At 40.7% G+C, this 17,976-nt stretch overlaps 1 protein-coding gene across 1 annotated transcript in view; it reads left to right on the top strand.

Moving 5' to 3' along the window:
- Positions 1-3,767: 3,767 nt before the first annotated feature.
- The window catches only part of ACO1 (aconitase 1), a 28,588-nt gene continuing 14,379 nt past the window's right edge, over positions 3,768-17,976 (top strand). The window contains exons 1-7 of the mRNA XM_026041255.1: positions 3,768-3,818; positions 9,265-9,372; positions 10,775-10,943; positions 13,421-13,558; positions 14,947-15,016; positions 15,120-15,303; positions 17,100-17,239. Of these exons, the coding sequence (XP_025897040.1) occupies positions 9,276-9,372; positions 10,775-10,943; positions 13,421-13,558; positions 14,947-15,016; positions 15,120-15,303; positions 17,100-17,239 (798 nt within the window). The 5' untranslated portion in view covers positions 3,768-3,818; positions 9,265-9,275. The remainder of the gene's footprint in view (positions 3,819-9,264; positions 9,373-10,774; positions 10,944-13,420; positions 13,559-14,946; positions 15,017-15,119; positions 15,304-17,099; positions 17,240-17,976) is intronic.

Genomic DNA, 17,976 nt, shown 5'->3' with positions numbered 1-17,976 from the left:
AACTGCAGAGCATCACTTGCTGAGATGGCATTTAAATGTTAAGAAAGCACAAAAAGAAAACTCGATGTCAAAAAAAAAAAGTATTTTTCTAAAAAGGGCATTTTTCTGTTCAAAATAGTACTGCAGTGCCTGGTGAGGTGTAGTTTTGTTCTGTGCTCCCTCTGTCGCTAGGGGTCAGCGCATATCCTTCCTCCTACCCACAGAAGCAGGAAAACGGGTTAAGAAAATCCATGCTGTCTGCCACATCGTGAATGACCTGGTCTGCTCAGGAAGCCTTGCAAGAATTTAATAGAAGTTTCCTGAATTGTAACTGCTGATTTTACTCAGATTATTTTTTTCCTCAGGAAAACAAAGGAAATAAAAGGCAAAGTACTAGAACTAGGGAGGAAAAGTCACTAGCCAACTTTCTATCGAAAATGAATCGATAAAACCCACTTAACATGTTCAGCCATAAAGAAGAGTGAGATGTCATTGATATACAGCTGACCACTAAAGTACAGTGGAATTTCTGATGCCTTCCTCTGCATTTGTACTGTTCTCTGAGCAAAAATGCTTGTATAAGCAGGCAGTATAAAATACAGAGCTCTTTTCAAAGCATATTCTATCTGTGCAGCTACAGCAATGTGCATCTGTTAAGTCTAACTGGAGACTTTTGATTTCTTTGCCACCTTAGAAGCTAGTATATTCAGGTAACACTTGCATAATCTATCCAAAAGTTCTTCCATATTCTTACAATAAAAGAACTACTTACATATGAATGATCTTTTACTCATTTTACTTACAGCGTTTGACATTCAGTTCTTTTTTTTCACCCTAGTGTTTTTCCTATCTTTTTCTAGGCTTACTTTTATTTTCAAATTCCTTGTGACTTGCTCTCACAGTGATTTGCAGGGTCATTAAGTGATAATTTATTCTATAAACATGGTTATTCATAACAAAGATTTTGCTTCTATATACAAAGATAGTGCTACTTTTTTTCTTATTCTTTTAAGACAAGTTTCTGAGTGTTTTAAGAGGAATAACTCCTGAATTTTGATCCAGGAAAAAAAGATCACAATCTGCTTGTTCCTGAGATTTAACATGGGGTCTCAGAAGAAGTCTAAAGCATAAGCATTCTAAACAGACCGTTAACTATGTTATATAGGTTAATATGTTACCACAACCAAAAATACCAAGATTTACCATGGTTTGACAGCTCTAGTTCTATGTCTCCTTCTCATCCCAGTCCTATCCCCCGGAACTGCAGCAATGCTCCCCATCAGGCAACTTTGGGGGTGAGCTGGTTGTGTTGAAGATGACCACCACAAAGGACTCTGCTAACATCAGCTGTATGTTAACACTCTAGAGGCTGCCAGGAGTTGGGAATGCCAACTATCTGCAATTTGGCAGCATCAGAATGAGTGACAAGTGTTTGCAGGCTGATAGGCAAGTCATCTGGGAATTATGTGGACATGACATACTCCCAGAGCTCCTGGGACACTGCTCTGTGAATAACCCTGAAGAGAATAACCCTGAAGATTTCTCTGGAAGGAATTTGAGGTTGGACTTGCCAATGAATTCACCCAACCCCCAGGAAAGGAGACTGACCTTGGAAGATTGACACAGTTCCTCATCTGTTGTGAAGTATTTTCATCATAAAACCATTAGAAAAAAAAAAGAAAAAAGGGCACAGAGACTCCCATGACTGCAACCCCTAGGCACATCACCCTCACTTGTGCCTATCCTGGATGCAGGAACCGAAACAAATCGTTGTTTACCCTTGATTTAGCACAATTCATGATTGCCCAAGAACTGTTGGTTGTTCTTGCAATGTAATCTTGAAAGCAAGAACATTTCAGCAAAAGTTGTCTTCCCAATCAGTAGATTGAATGTAGCACTTGTCTCAAGTGCAGTCTTGAGAGACAAAACCACAACTTTTAATCATCTGCTAAGTAGTGAGATCTGTTTTTGTAAACTTAACTTGACTGAGGGGAACAATTGCCTTGCTGCAAGCAGAGCTGGCACCTGCTCTAGCTTTCATACGACACTGCCCTACGTCCTTGAGTAGATATTTGTGTCTCTCCATCTCATCATGGCCTTGCTTCCTTACATACACACAGCAAATGCTGTAGTAGCATCATAGTATTTTGGTAGTAAGAAAGCATCTCGCCACAATAGGAGCTATGTGGCCATTCCTTCACACAGAGCAGAAAATACAAATTCACCACAAAATGCTAAAGATGATGAAAAGGTTCTCCATTTCTGTTGCTGACTTGCTGTTCTACTAGTCTTCGATTTTCAATTTTCATCACATTTTCGAACTGTTACTTAGGGATCTAGGAACGGAGGGTTTTATTTGTGATTCAAAACTCACTGACACACACAAAAAAAAACATAGAAGTTCGTTCTGTTGGAAACAAAAAAAAGATCACTTTTTATTCTAGAAAAGAAAGTAACCAAAACAGTTATTTCAGGGCTTTTTTCTAAAAAAAAAAAAAAAATAATAAAATAAAAAATAAATCTCTAAGAAGAATACTCTCCAAGCCTATTTATTTCTTTACTTAAAATAGATGTATATGCAACCATCCAAAAAGCTGCCAATTCATGGAGCATCTTATCTTCAAGGGAAGCACATGGATTTTAGAAATTATCCTGCCTTACCACCAGAATCATCCCTATTTCGCACAATCCCGGAGGAAACGTTGGCCTTGAACTTCCAACACTGCACTGCACATCCGTCACTACAATGACGATTTAATTTGGGAAAACACATGATGTGGAGCTCTAGGGTTACCTGAGTGAGGACCAGAGTGAGTGGGCCATCACAAGACCCACCTCCACCTGCACGCGCATAACCGAAGCTTTGGCTTTGGCCAAGAGCTCAGCAAGATGCTTTGCCTTGTGGGACCTCTACTGGGCCATGGATCTCCTTGATGGGAGTGGTGGCGATGGCAGTACAATGGCAGTAGTGGAGGAAGGAGGGCGAAGAGGCAACCACCATGCAATGGCCCTAGTGGATGAGGGAGGGTGAAGAGGTGACCACCATGTCGCTGCGGTGGCTGTAGTGGAGGAGGGAGGATGAAGAGGTGACCACCATGTTGCTGTGGTGGCCGTAGCAGATGAGGGAGGGTGAAGAGGCGACCACCATGTCACTGTGGTGGTGGTAGGGAAGGAGGGAGGGTGAAGAGGTGGCTGCCACGTTGCTGTGGTGGCCATAGTGGAAGAAGGAGGGTGAAGAGGTGGCTGCCATGTCGGTGTGGTGGCTGTAGTGGAAGAAGGAGGGTGAAGAGGTGGCTGCCATGTCGGTGTGGTGGGCACAGTGGAGGAGGGAGGGTGAAGAGGTGACCGCCATGTCGGTGTGGTGGGCACAGTAGAGGAGGGAGGGTGACTTGTCGCTGTGCTGGTTGTTGTGAGAAGCCTGTGGCAAGAAGGGATCCGCATCTCAGAGCTGCCATGTCCTGTGGCAGTCCGGTGGGCAGACAGAGCCACCATGTTACTCCTGCGTCCCCAGCAGGGAAGGCGGGGCCGCCATGTTACCGCGGTGGCCCCAGGGGGAAGGCGGGGCCGCCATGTTACCACTGTGACCCCAAGGGGGAGGCGGAGCCGCCATGTCCCGCAGCGGCCTTGGGGGGGAAGGCGGAGCGGCCGTGTGGCCGCGGCGGCCCCGAGGGGAGGCGGAGCCGCCATGTGGCCGCGGGGCGGAGCCGGGCGCCGCTCACCGCCCCCGGCACGGGCGGCGCTTCTCCGCACACCCGTCCGTCCCTGAGGGCCAGCGGCGGCGGCGGCCGGGTGGCAGGGTGCGTGCCTCCTTCCTGCTCCACGTCCTCCTACTGCCCCTGGTGAGTGCGGCCGGGCGGGAAGGGGGCGCGCGACGGGCACCACGCGTGTGCCCAGGTCGCGCGTGGAGCCGCGGCGAGGCTGCCAGGCCGGGAAGGGCCTGGAAGGGGCCGGAAAGCGGCCGTGGGGCAGCAGCGGCGGAGCGCGGCCGCAGCAGGAGGACGATGCTCAATGGCCAGCTTTTATTTCATTTTATTTCTTTTTTGGTGATGGCGTGTCCTCAGGTGCAGAGGCTGTGGCCAGGCCCGGGCTGGGCTTCGCCCCCCCTGCAGCCCTTCTTGGTGGCTGCGCTTCTCTGCTCCCGATCCCTTATTCATTAATGGCAGGCTGTACTTTGGTACTTGGCCTCCTCCTCTGCATGGGCCGCGAAGGGGGGTGAAGGGAAAGACCTCTTCACCTACCCCTAGCACCAGCAGAGAAACTGGTGTGAAATGGGCAATTCCCCTCCCAGAAGCTGGGAATGGAGTTAATATCCCCAGCTCTGCTGCTGTTGTTCGTATTGGCATGTTTTTAATCCGTGAGGTAAAGGAAGACCACCCTGGAGGAATGTTAACACCAGGGTGTTTATTGTGTTTATTTGCTGTTCCTTTGCTTAAAAGCGATTGTGCTTCGTCAGCCTGCCCAAGACTAAACTTCTGGGGATTGTTATTTCTTCAAAGAAAAATAGGGAGGATTTTGTGCCGGGAGTGGGAAGCACAGCTCGTCCCTCCAGGGCCCGTGCAGTGTGTGAGAATTTACTCAGAAAATTGCCATCACTTTAATCCTCATTGGCTTTATGTGACAGAAGATTCCTGTGGAGGTTTCCAGTGTCCGCAGGGATCTGGGCACTTACTTAGTGTTGCTTTGCAGAGTGTATTGAGTAAAATAGTGCTCAACCAAAGACTATCAGGCTTTCAGATTCCATTTTTAATCATAAACCTTTTGCAATTAGTCTTTTTCTTCCCCACTTTGTTCCCTTTTAGCCAGTGAGGAACAGTTTCTTGCTGTGTTGTTTTTCGGGGAGGTTCCTGCAGCGATGGTAGAAGAGCTGACACAATTGTTGCAGAAAACCACAGAAAAATAATATTGTCAATGTTTAAGTGGTAAGAATAGCAGCATATCTCTTCTGCTAGTATTTTCGAACACAGGCTCTCACGATAGGATTTTACCACATAATAGCTGGAAATTTTCCCCCTCCCTGGAGTTATGATTCATATCAATGGAAAGGTCTGAAGTGAAGAGTGGCATTTTTTTTTTTTTTTTCTTGGAGGGGAAAAAAAAAAAAGAATTTGTTCCTGAAGCAGCACAAGAAGTTAGGACCTTTTCCTCATTTATTTCACAGTGGTAGTAATACTAGTGCAACATACTGAAAGGATGCTTTTTACTTGCATGTTTTTGATTACTCTGCAGCAGTTGGGATGACAGGCTGCACAAGGGGAGCTTTAGGCTTCCAGAACTAGCCACCCCGTTATGGAACTTCTGCAGTCCTAATGGGGTTAATATAAAGCTCTTGCTGGTTCCCCATGTCCATGCACCTTTGCAGTCCCCCTTCCACCCTTCATGTGAGCCTTTTGAAACAAAAACGCTGATGCTGGGATGCCTGCGGACTGAAATTGAAACCAAATTTTGAGCCAAACCTTTGTATGTACTTAACACACTTCCCTAAAGTGTTCCCAAGCTCCTTGCAGCTCTTCCACCTTAACTCCGCAATAGGAACGTGCAGAAGCACGTTCTCCTGAGTATTCTGGTAAAGTTGAAGGGTGGCTCTTTGTTCAAACTGCCTCAAGCTGCATAATAATTAATGAACAGTTTAAGGTTGCAAACAGGAGGGGAATGAATAACAAATTTGTATGGAGGTAGGAAGTAGGTTAGAGTTCAGAGTGGCTCCTTTGGAAAAAGGGTTTCAAGACTCCATTTTTCGGTGTTTGATAGTCTCCAAAAAAGTGTCTCTGTGCTTTTAGGCATAATAACTCTTCCTGTGGGGAGAAAAAAGTGTCTGCTTTTTAACTAGGACACTCCGTGTTGAAGCTGCTGGCACAGCATTCCTTTAGCACTTGAGCCTGCTCAGTTAGAGTCTAGGGTTTGTTAGCTGTAAGGTTTGCCTGTATTCCAGAGGTAGTGTGAGGGTATTACAAACATGTGCAAATGTGTAAAAAGCAGGAGGGATGGATGCAAAAGAAGTCTATCCACTGCCTCTTAAGCAGCAAGTGAACTAGCTGAGTGTGTTGGAAGGAGGAAGCAAGCAGCATTTGGCTTCCCAGAGGGATGACTCGAGGGCATCTGACATCCATATTTTGGCACTAGGCACACGTCTAAGCCTCCAGTTCCCTTGGAACTGGAGTTATCTTTAAGACTTAAGAGACAGATTTCGCAAGCTCAACCTCTGAACTAGACCTTGGCTTTCTCAGTATGAGATACAGTGCTGCTAACGAACTGGAATGCTCAGAATGCTTGGAATAGCCTGTAAAATGTAGAGATTAAAAGGAATATGCACTGGAAGTGTAGCACATGATGTTTTCAATGAATATATACTTTTGTGCTGCAGTCAAAGCTTTAGGCATCTGGAATACGCAAAGAAGTCAGCAGCCTGGATTTCTGTTCGTGTTCCAGCATGAAGCCTCTCTTGAGCCTTGAGGTTGAAGGGGTTCTGTGAAACTTTGTGTAGACACAGTATTTTAAAGAATCCTCTAGATATTACTGTCCTTTCCCCCAGTGTGCAATAATAGTGTAGTTTGTATTGGTGGAATAGTTGCCCACTTGTCAAATTGTTAGTGACCTCTGTTCTTTTCCACTACATTAGACTCCTTAAAGACTTTCTTTTTCAAATCACTGTTAGCACTGAAATCTCACTGAAAGAGATGTTTACAGCAGTGCTGCAGTATACATTTCATAAATACTGGCCTTATCTGTAACAGAGTAAGCATTAAATATAAAGAGCATGTTTTTATCAAAAGAAGAAATTTATGTTTATTGCAACATCACCTGTGTGCATGTGTTCTGTTCTGAGTGCACGCAAAAGTAGTTACAGCTAGATGCATTATAAAACAGGACTCTACTTGTTCTAGTACTGGTGTGGAAACTTATCCATGTGCTCATGGGATTTGGGTTTTACTTTCTTTAGTAGATGTTAGAATAACAGATATTTTGCTGAGGCAACTTGTGTATTTAAACTAGATTTTTTTTTTTAATCCACCAACAGTCTGCATTTTCCCCCTAAGCTTTCTCAATTTTTCACTAATTTTATACCATGGATGGATTTTTTTCACAGATGTCTTAGTACTGCATAGAGCTGACTTGTATTGAGAGAGATTGTGTTTTCCTATGGAAAATGCAAACTTCTGGCAGCATGCTTGAAATGTATGTTTTCAAGTACATTAGGCAGAGTATGTTGCAGTTCTGAAGGACAGAAGTTTCTGTTTGCTGAATCTCCTTAGTGCCAGTAAGAGATCAAGAACTTAGGCACATTGGAAGTACAAGCCTAGATACTTTTAATTAAGGCTCATCACTGAGCAGATTATGAAACTGTGAGAAAAGCTATGTAAGTGGCAAAGTTCATTTGCTCCAGGGGAACAAAGCTTGAAACATTAATCCTGGTTTAGGAAGTACTCCCTAGTTATACATAGTTCTTAGTAATGTCAGAAAATACATACTCAGTATTAATGTGATGGATTTCCAGTTGAGTAGCCTCATGCTCTGCTACAGCTCCCTTTTTGTTAAGATCAGCTACTTGTTCTTGCTGTCTAGAGAAGCCCTGTTAAATATATGGGAAAAGTACAAATTCCTACACAGGGGCAGTGTTAAGTAGTGAAGCACATAAATCTGTAGGAAATAATATGTGGGGAGCATTTTAAGGCCATAGATAAAAGATTAGGTGGAGTCTCAGTGGTAAGTGCTGTATTTTCAAGCAAGGTCAGGGATATTTCCGTCTTCCATCTGTCTTCTGTTTCCCACCCTGAAGCAAGCGTTTTTTCATGAGTGCCACCACCTCATCACTTTTCCCCAAATCGTTTGTTTTTTCTTCACAGATTCTCATATCATCTGCAAGTTTAAACCTTCCAAGCTTGAAAAGCCAATGCTTTTCTTTCAGGGGTTGTCAAATCCCGTCTTTGCTTTCACTGTGGGAAGCTTTCTCTAGTATTTTAAGTATCCTGTTAAGGTGCCCAAATTAAACTATTCTGCTGATTCTGTGCTGCTAATTCAGCAGTGGTAGAGAGTTTATCCATGACTGAGGGAAAAGAGCTTTTACCACTTGAAAGTCATGTGGTCTTCAGGCATAACTAGAGAAATATGAACCCTCTGTTTTCATAGCTACTGCTACAGACGGTACGGAGCAGCTGTTAATTGTATATGTTCTCTCGCTGTCGGAAGGGCAAGTCACATGGAGGAAAAACAATTTCCTCGTTTTATATTTGGAAAGCTATGACTTACTCCAAATAAATCTGCCCTCGTCGTTTTCAGGGTGTCTATACTGATACTTAGGATCCTTTTACACTTCTCTCACTGCGGGAGAGAGAAGTAGAGGCAGGATTCTGAAAAGCTGGAAATCAAACTTTTTTTTTTGTGAAGAGATGGCTAGTTAGATAACAATATTGATAGCAGTATAGGTTTCAAGATAGTTAGCACTGATGCTAGCCAAATTAACAAGTGTGCACAAAAAAATGAGATGCAGAAGAGCTAAAATAAAGCTTATTTTATCTAATGTACCTTATATAATTCATATAGTTCTTCAGGGAACATTCAGGTAATAAGAATGCATACATTAGCATAAGGAGGTTCTTTTGGAGGTTAGAAGAGATTTCTAGTGTGAATTCAGGCTGCCTTTGAATACTGTGGTATTTGGGAGCATTTTTCACTAGTTTAATTTACTTGTATAAATGAAGCTGAAGTCGTAGGTCATAATGAAATTCTTTATCTACTAAACCACTGAGACAAACACACTTTGAAGACCTCAGGAAGAGTTGATTCTGTGCTATGTTTTTGTTTTGTTTTGGTGGGGAATCTGAACAGATTTTTCTGAAGTACAGAAGACTCTGTGTTTCTTAGATAATCAGTCAAGGCTTGTAGCCTTACAACTTTCTTTCTCCAGCCATCATATTTCCTGTTTGGTTGATTTATTTATTTATTTTTTCCTGCTTTATTTTGAATGGCTAGATCAGAAATAGGATCACATACTTGTAGTGGTTCCTAGATCACGGAGGCTATCTAGAAGCAACATAAAGTAGGTAATAGTGCAGACTCACTGCAGACATTGAACTTTATAAACCATAGGTTGTATCTGCACGATTCAAAATACGTTTGTCTTCCTCCAGGCCTTTTATCTCTGGGAAGGTGTTCCAAGCAAATTGTAAGGGAAATGTCATGACAAATACGGTCTGTGCAATTCCTTTCTGTCTGATGTAGGCTTTGCGTGTGGGACGATTATAAATGATGTTGTGAAAATAACAATGATTTACCTTTTGTGTATACCAGCCTCTTTAACCATGAGCAACCCTTATGCACGGATTGTGGAGCCGCTGGACCCCAAACAGCCTGCGAAGAAGTTCTTCAATCTAAAAAAACTGGGAGATGCAAGATATGGTATGTTTACAACATGAGAAAGCGATATCCTGAAACAGGACCTGCCTGGACATAGGGGTTTTGGTTATTCTTGATGCCAAGCAGCTCTGCAAGAGACGCTGCGATGATGAATGCTACCTGTAGTTCTTGGAATGAAGTTTTAGTAAAATTTAAGTGTAGAAATTTAGAATGGATATTCTAAATGGATATGGGGAGGACTAGTGAAAGCATTAAGTGAGGTCTCAGTAGTTGCCTTGCTGCTGTGATAGGCAGGAAAGCACCTATCATTGACATGACTGTCTTCATTATCCAGAAAGGCTCATCACCTTTGAAAAGAAAAGTAATAAGAGACTAGAAGACTTCTTTTCAGAGGAAGCTTTTTTCTCAGACGCTTCCTGAATATCCTCAGGCATCCTTATTGTGACACTGGTAAAAATCTTGCATCTTTTTTTCACTCCTTCAAAGAGGAAGTGTTTGGTTAAGGAGAATACAGGAACCAAAGCAGCAAAAGGAAGAACACTTTCTCTGAATGTCAGCAATGCTTATCCATTGCAGACTCAGACAGAGGGTTTAGACCAGAAATCAATTAATGTCGGGTTTGGTCTCTGAAAAGCAAGGGGGAGTCTTTAGAAACAGATATATGTGTGTCATTACCAGCTTATTTATTTCAGAATCGCAACATTCATAAACTCCACATCCTTTAGAGGAAAAGGGCAAACAATTCTCACTCTCCAGCACAGAAATGCAATAACTTAGTGGCAGATAAAACAGTAAAAGTTGACATAATATTTATATCCTGAAACAGGAGAATTTCTCCCTATTCTTTTTTAAACAGCATGTGTATTCAGTGCTACATGATGTATTTTATACATGGTGCAGTGCTCAATGGTGTACTGTTTTTATGATAGTGCTAATGAGCTCCTGATGTGAATTGGTGATCTCTGTGCCCTGGGATCCTGAGTGGAAAACTATGGCAAACATTTCCACCATGTTTTTCAGTTGAAATATTCTGAAAAGAAGTCAAAACCAACTGAAAAGGAGACAAGGGAGAGACAGTCTTTTATTTTTCTTCACTTATCTTCCTCTCAGTAGAGATGTGCCAGGACTACTCTAATGTTACTTTTTATCAAGTATAAATATTTCTATCTTGAAGGAAAAGGAGACTGTGATGCACAGTCTTAATGCAGGTAGGTTTCATTCTCCATTCTTGGAAAAGAAGAGATTGGCTAGACAAATAAATGCTTTCCAACATGCCAAGTAGAAAATTGTGCTTTTCTAGTGCATTTTTAGTGGTGGCAAGAGTGAGGGTAAAATAAAGAAAAGGTGAAGACAGTGTGTTGGGAGTAGAATTCTGCACTTGTTCACATGTGCAAATTCACCCTACAGTAAAAACAGACTTTTCTTCTGCTTCTTTCCCATGCAGCACGTCTACCATTTTCTATTCGAGTTCTCTTGGAAGCAGCAATCCGTAACTGTGATGACTTTCTTGTGAAGAAAGAAGACGTGGAGAATATTCTCAATTGGAAAGTGGTGCAACACAAGAATGTTGAGGTGCCATTTAAGCCTGCACGAGTTATTCTGCAAGACTTCACGTGAGTCTGGTGCTCTCCAGAGCTAAGAGGTGGGGGTTGCTGAGCGAGCAGGATTACACAGCCTGAGATGAGCAGGGCTGATTAATAGGCAGCAGTTCTCAGGTCAGGGTGGAAGTTGAGGAGAAGGAGAAGCAGGGGAAATCTTTGAGCAGGCTTTTTCATTCTCCTCAAATGTCATGTAGAGAGGCAAAAAGTTTTATAAAAGCACTAGATGAAGTGCTTCTAGGATGGAGAAATAAGAATCTTTATGGAACTCTTCAAAAAAAAAAAAAAAGAGGGCGAAAATGAGATGGATCAGTTTGTATTCAAATGCGGAAATTCAATATTAAGAGACTCTTTCCCACACCCCCTTTAGATTCCTAGGTTCAGAGGCTCCTGCTTTCAACTTTATACACATTACAGTTCTCAGTTAATGCTGTCTTCTGAATTAGTATCTTTTCAAGTATTTTCTTCTCCACTTATTAAAAAAAAGTTAACATTTAAAAATTTGAAGCCACAAAGCCAAACTTTCCAGCAGACTTTCTTCCACTTGTTGCCTCTCTGCCTTCTTACCTCTAGACCACTGCTAGAAGTTTGCCTATATACTTTCAGAGGAGCTGTGTTTATGAAAAAAATGAAGTTCCTGTGCAGTCTCCTGAGTGGGAGCTTGCTGGAAATGCAGCTCTTGGCAACTTTCCAGAAAATACGCAACTCTTAAAAGTCCACGATAAGAACTAAAGAATTTCCTAACTCTGACCATTCTGTGTTCTGAATTCTTCTAAGAACATAAATTGATTTTCTATATTTCTTTTCAGTTATATATGATTTGTAAGCTGGAAAAAGTAACTTTTTTTTTTTTTCTCCTTTGAATCTATGACATTAAGATGACATAACATCTACTACTTTCATTAATATGTGTAAGTTCTGGAAGAGTGAACAGCCCCACTGAAGATTAGTTTATCCGTCATTCTCACATTTGCTTTAATCAGAGCTAACGTCTTTTTAGTCATCATTGGATTATATGGACCTTTTGTGGTTGTTTTTGTAAACAGTCAGAAATTCAGCCTAAAATTCTGTAGGAATTACAAAGCCTTTTCCTTTTTTTCTGTGGTGTTCTTGCTAGATTTTTAGAAGTTTCCTTGCAGTCAAGAGCTGAAAACATAAACTTTCTCTGGTTTGAGCTGCTCTTCCAGAGGCTTAATGGACTGAGCAGGATGCAGAATTATGCCAAATCCCCACGCACACATCACACACAAGCTGTTTTACTCTGAGCCAGTAAAATCAGACACGTTGGTAGGTAGTGGGTTTCTCAAATGAATTGAAAAGTCTTCTGCATGGAAATGGTAGTAGCTACCTCTTTAGAAACATTGATATATCCTGAGAAACACCAGAAGCCTTGTTAAAATAGATATTAAAATATATAAATCTTCTGTTTAGGATGGACATTGAAGTGCCAGAATTTCTGATTGCTGTTCTTCGATTGCTTTATCATCTGATATGAGTTGCTTGTGGGGAATAAAGATTCTCATGTACCTTAGTTTGCCCCCATGTAAAGCTGACCTGCCTCACTGAGGAAGGATAGACAAAATTAAGAGTTTAACAATGTTTTCGGGTGAATGAGACATTCATATTCAAAGATGAAGAGGCCTTTTAGCTTGTTTATGTGTCACTGGTGCTTCAAGGGTGCACAGGGTTGTCACAAGAACACATTGATAGTATAAAAATAGGAATCTTAGCCAAAGACCTAAGAACAGGGGGCTCAGCTGTGTTTTGTAATTTAAGGTGTTTCGTAAGAGATACATAAAGAACCTGTGTTCCAACGTGTCCAATAAATTGAACACGTTCTTGTTTCTGTCCTTTTATGTTCTCCTAGACATCTGTTAGGACAGTTGAGTTGATTTCTGTAAGTATGGTTATCTTTGCAGATGAGTTCTCTTCACATCCTTAGTATATTCACGTCCTTAGTCTCATGACTTGTCTTTACCAGTTTCACTTCAAGTGTGGAAGATACCAAACAGCTGTGATGAGGGAGAGGATTCTCCTGTGCTTCCAAAACCTAGGAAGACTTGGCCCTTGTCTTAAAATCAGCCAACTAAATGAAACAAGAAATTGAGTCTGTTTTACAGAATGTGAAGACCAAAAGAGAAGAAATCAGTTGAAGGTCGCACAGGAATGCTGACTGTGTCTTAGTTTCCTGATTCCCGGTCAAGCATTTTAAACTGATTCTGTAACTTTATTAATTTTAGTTCTTTCTGACAATGCTCTGGATACAGATACAGTTCGGTTCTTCCAATTCTTCTGTCTTTGCCATCCCAAGGGCTCTCTCTGTGGTAGAGCAAGATAGCGATCCCTTGCCTGGGGGTAAGACTGCAGCTTGTTCCTATTATAAGAGAGGGTCCCTGTGTCTCAGGATCTGGCTTGTGTTTGTTTTCTTGGTTTTTTTTTTGTTTTTGTTTTCCGCAAACTTTTTCAGCTTACCCATATCTCTTCTATTTTAGTGGAGTACCAGCTGTGGTTGACTTTGCTGCAATGCGTGATGCTGTGAAGAAACTTGGTGGAGATCCTGAAAAAATTAACCCCATCTGTCCTGCTGATCTAGTAATAGATCACTCCATCCAGGTTGACTTTAACAGAGGGTAAGAGTACAAAATGACTGTTGCTTCTTAATGTTAGTTAGGAGGGTAGATCCAGTTGCTGGCAATGAAGATAGTTCCATTTGTGATATTCTTAGAATATAGACAGTAGCATTTTAAACCTTAGGAGCTGATTCAGTTAGGCTGTTGTATTAGTTGGTGGGAAATAGTTGTGGAAATTCTGTTCTTTCTGTAGGACATCTCTCAGCAGCATGAGCCTGGACTGCATGTTAATTGGAAAAGGTTCAGTTCAAACCTGTGATGATTAGAAGTTTCCATAATAAAACTACATTATTATTAGTTGCACAGAAATAGCTTTTTTCCACATGCACTTTTTTTGACCCTGTGGAGTTTTCTGGAAAGGTCAGGTCATTTCTTCTTTATTTATTTAAGAAAAGACTGAGCAGCACTATCCCAGCTCTGAGAATCTGCTGGTTCGTTGCCTCCATAGAGAAATGGACACTGATTAATATAGATCCTGTAAGTTTTATAAAGACACAGTGCTATTTGATCCACAGCATGTGCCCAGCAGGCCAACACTAAAATACTAGAGCTTCATATAGGGGTGAAACTAAACCTCACTCATAGCTACGCATGGGCCTACCAAGCTATTCTTCCAAACAAACTGTGCAGTTCCTTTTCTGAGACCTTTAGGACAAGTTTTAGGACAAAATTAACTATTTTGATTCTTTCTCTAAGTATTTTGCTAACACTCATTTTGTACTATAAGAACTATCCAAGACTTCACTGTTTTTTTTTTTTTGCAAATTATTTTTTTGTTTGTTTTGGTTTTGTCTTAACCATGTTATTTTGATTAGGGTCATATGCATATGGAGAGAATCTTGGCCAGCCTTGAACCTCCGTTTTTTTGCTAGTGCTCAGGCTTAGGTTGATCAGGTTGAAGGAGAAGTAGCTGACACAAGTGAAATGTTTGTTAGTTCTGTGATGAAAAACAGGGGCTTCAGACAGCAATGTGTAGTCGCTCATCTGTGATAGTTATTTAACTGATTATATTTAACCAAAGTTTCAGTTAGATTCTGCTTCCTCTTTTTGCTGGGCTAGTTGATTCTGACTCATGTGCAGAAAACTTCATACTGCTGTAACATATGAAGCTTTTCCCAAACTACAAGTTTCAGGTTTGCCACCCGTAAAACTCAGGCCACTACTCAAAATTGAATCAGAACAGAGGTATTATCTGTAAGACTTCTTAAATCGTTTTCTTCAGTTGCCTGTAGTTGCCTGTAGTTCATAGCTGCAATATTAGTAAAACTGATATGGTTGATCATCATTATCATTAACAACTACTTCTTTCACTCCTTCAGTGTATTAAATTGTCCTCAAATTGTAGGTGGAGATCTTTGGTTATGACAGCTGGTTATTTCCACTTGCAGATCAGACAGCTTGCAGAAGAATCAGGACCTAGAATTTGAAAGAAACAAAGAAAGGTTTGAGTTCTTAAAGGTACTGAAAGATTTAATCCTATTTGTGTTCACAAGTGTGAATAAATATTCTTCTAGTACTTGTGTATATTGAAAACTTTTACCTGTACTTCCTTCCGTTTCAGTGGGGCTCCCAGGCTTTTCAAAACATGAGAATTATTCCACCAGGCTCTGGGATCATCCACCAAGTGAACTTGGAGTACTTAGCAAGAGTGGTATTTGATCAGGATGGTTACTATTATCCAGACAGTGTGGTAGGCACAGATTCGCACACCACCATGATAGATGGCTTGGGAGTGCTTGGCTGGGGTAAGTGCACTAGCTTATCATAAATAACCTGTGGGCTGATAAGAGGTTGTGTTTCAAATTTGCACCTCAAATAAGCAACCTCGTAAGGTCTCTTACAATTCTCTTACGATTATTTAAGGTTTTGTGGTTTAGCTTCCTATTCTGGTAACACCCTTAGATTATAAAAGCGCTTCTGGTGCTTTTTCTTTTTAATTTTTTGATTTATCTTCTGTTTTGCACTTAAATCACAAGGAAAAAGGGAAGGAAAGCTATTAAATTTTTGGAAATTCTTTAGTCATTTGGGAAGGCAAGGAGGTTGAAGTATCACGAAACAACCATTTGTTCCTAGTACACTTAGCTTTTTTCAAAGTGCTACTTAATAAGAAGTACTGTAAATGCACTGCTGGATTGAAGTTGCTGGATGTTGACTCTGGGTTTATTATGGCCAGGGAGGAGGTTGTGTAGAACAATACTGAAATATGGTCTAATACTAACAGTCAATGGAATAAAAGTGATTGAAATTAATAGTTTTTTTTTTTTAATTGCGATGTTTGAAATGTTGATTAAATAAACAAATAATGAAGTGTCACATTCATCCCTCATATGGTGGGGAAAACTTCAGGTGTGCCTCATCTTCCTATTTTTTGGTGGTAGCAGGTAGCAGCCCCATTGAAATAGATACTGTACAATACAGAAGACTTTCAGTGGCCTTAAAACGATTATGTTAATCACTCACAAAGATGCTTATCAGGTTCTGAGCAGCACAGGTGATGCAAATAGGACATGGCTTGTGCCACCTTTTATAGTATTGTTGCAGCAATACAAGTAGAAACTTGCTGTGAAAGAAGAATTTCTGTAGACTTAGTCATACATATATATATATATTCATTAGTTCATCTTTTGAAGACCTGAGATCTGAGACAGACCGAGATTAGACCTCTTTTATTCCATATTTGGTCGCCCTTGCACATGGGGCCCCCATATTCAGATAATATTGCAGTAAATTGTGCTAGATTGGTTGTTAATTAAACTAAGCAAAATGTAAAGGAGGTTTAAGAGGTACAAAGTGGGACTTTCTAAGGGCTATAAGTTAGAAAACTGCCGTTTGAGTGTCATTTTATTGTAAACATAATGTTTTTTTAGATTGAGTACAATTAAGACCACCTGATATTTTATGTTAATACATTACTAAGATGGGGTAGACACCTGAATTGTATTGCTCTAACACTGAAGGTGTCTTTACCTAGAGGTTCCTACCTACACATGCCAAAACTGTTGAAAGATACTATACTTAAGGAAGATAGCTCCGTCTTAACAAGTAACTTTCCTGTTAGTCTTCCTTAGAGCTATCCATAACTTTGATTTATAGAATCTTTCATTTCTTCAAAATAATTTTGTAGTTGTCGTGTGATAACCACATGATAATGTTCTGCGTGTAATTTATACACTACTCCATGTCATATTAGCATAATTGTTCTTTGTTAATTCTCTGCATGTTTATGACATTAAATAGAATTTTTACATCTATTATTGTAAAAGTCAAATTTCTTCGGAATAGGTTACTAATTTTACATATCATCTCATCAGTTGGTTGAGGAACAAAGATTGAAGTATGAGACAGAAAGAAATGAAAAGCCTGACCTTGGTGAAGCAAGATGACTAATGCCTCTTAGTGCAGGACTCAGCCCTCCTTTTGTCTACCTTCTCTCCCCTTTCACAACTTAAATTGTCTACTTAGTTGTTGCATTTCGTAAGTTTATTTTTGACACTACATTGTGTTTTTAAATAGTGTGTTTGTATAATGTCATTGCCTCCAGGTGTTGGTGGCATTGAAGCAGAAGCAGTGATGCTGGGCCAGCCGATCAGCATGGTGCTGCCTGAGGTGGTTGGCTATAAACTGCTGGGAAACCCCCAGCCACTGGTAACATCCACTGACATAGTGCTCACCATTACCAAGGTAATTTGAGTTGGCTATTAGGTCATTATTGTACGAAGCTATGCATATATAAGACAAAGACACTATGTTGCACACTTAAAAGGACTCTGTTTCCACTTATTTTTTCATTTTTAAAAGTTATTTTTTAGGCTTTGTCGCTTCGTGGGAGTTGAATTAATTCTCCAAAGCCATCTGCAACATTTCTATCCAAGCCTGCTTCTCAAAAGCAGATGAAACGAAACAGTTGAGATTTTATGGCCTATTCTAAATCTATGGGCAGGCTTGTTTGGGAAAACAAGGGCTTATAAAAGATTGTTCTTGTTTCTCTGCTATCTCAAAAGAAATGTGGTTTGCAGTCTATTCACTCTGCAACTTGTGACTGAACTGAGTGATAGTCAGCCTCTAATAATGAGCTGGAGGTTAGAAATTAGATATATGTGTTCATTATGGGACACTGCCTCTCTGGAGAATCTACAGTTGAAGAAAGCTATCCAAAATCAAAATACCTGATCCTGGGTTTATGGACAGAGGACCATGCTCTTCTGTCCTTAGAAAGCCTCACTGAGAAAAGTGCAGTTGTTCTAAGATAGAATCTAGTTTAAATGAGAAAAAGAGTTAAGTTCAGAATGAATACATTACTATATTATGTCTTACTATTGTAGCCTTACAGTTCTTTGTTCTCTACTTTGAAATTTCATGTGTATCAAATCTCCCTGGTTTCAAATCACCTTAGATTACTCTTTTTTTTTTTTTTTTTT

Source organism: Nothoprocta perdicaria, unplaced genomic scaffold (genome assembly GCF_003342845.1).
Source record: "Nothoprocta perdicaria isolate Ctin4 unplaced genomic scaffold, notPer1 scaffold_280, whole genome shotgun sequence".
In the NCBI taxonomy this organism is placed as follows: domain Eukaryota; kingdom Metazoa; phylum Chordata; class Aves; order Tinamiformes; family Tinamidae; genus Nothoprocta; species Nothoprocta perdicaria.
The sequence above is the reverse complement of the archived record's forward strand: the minus strand, read 5'-3'. Positions and strand labels throughout refer to the sequence as shown.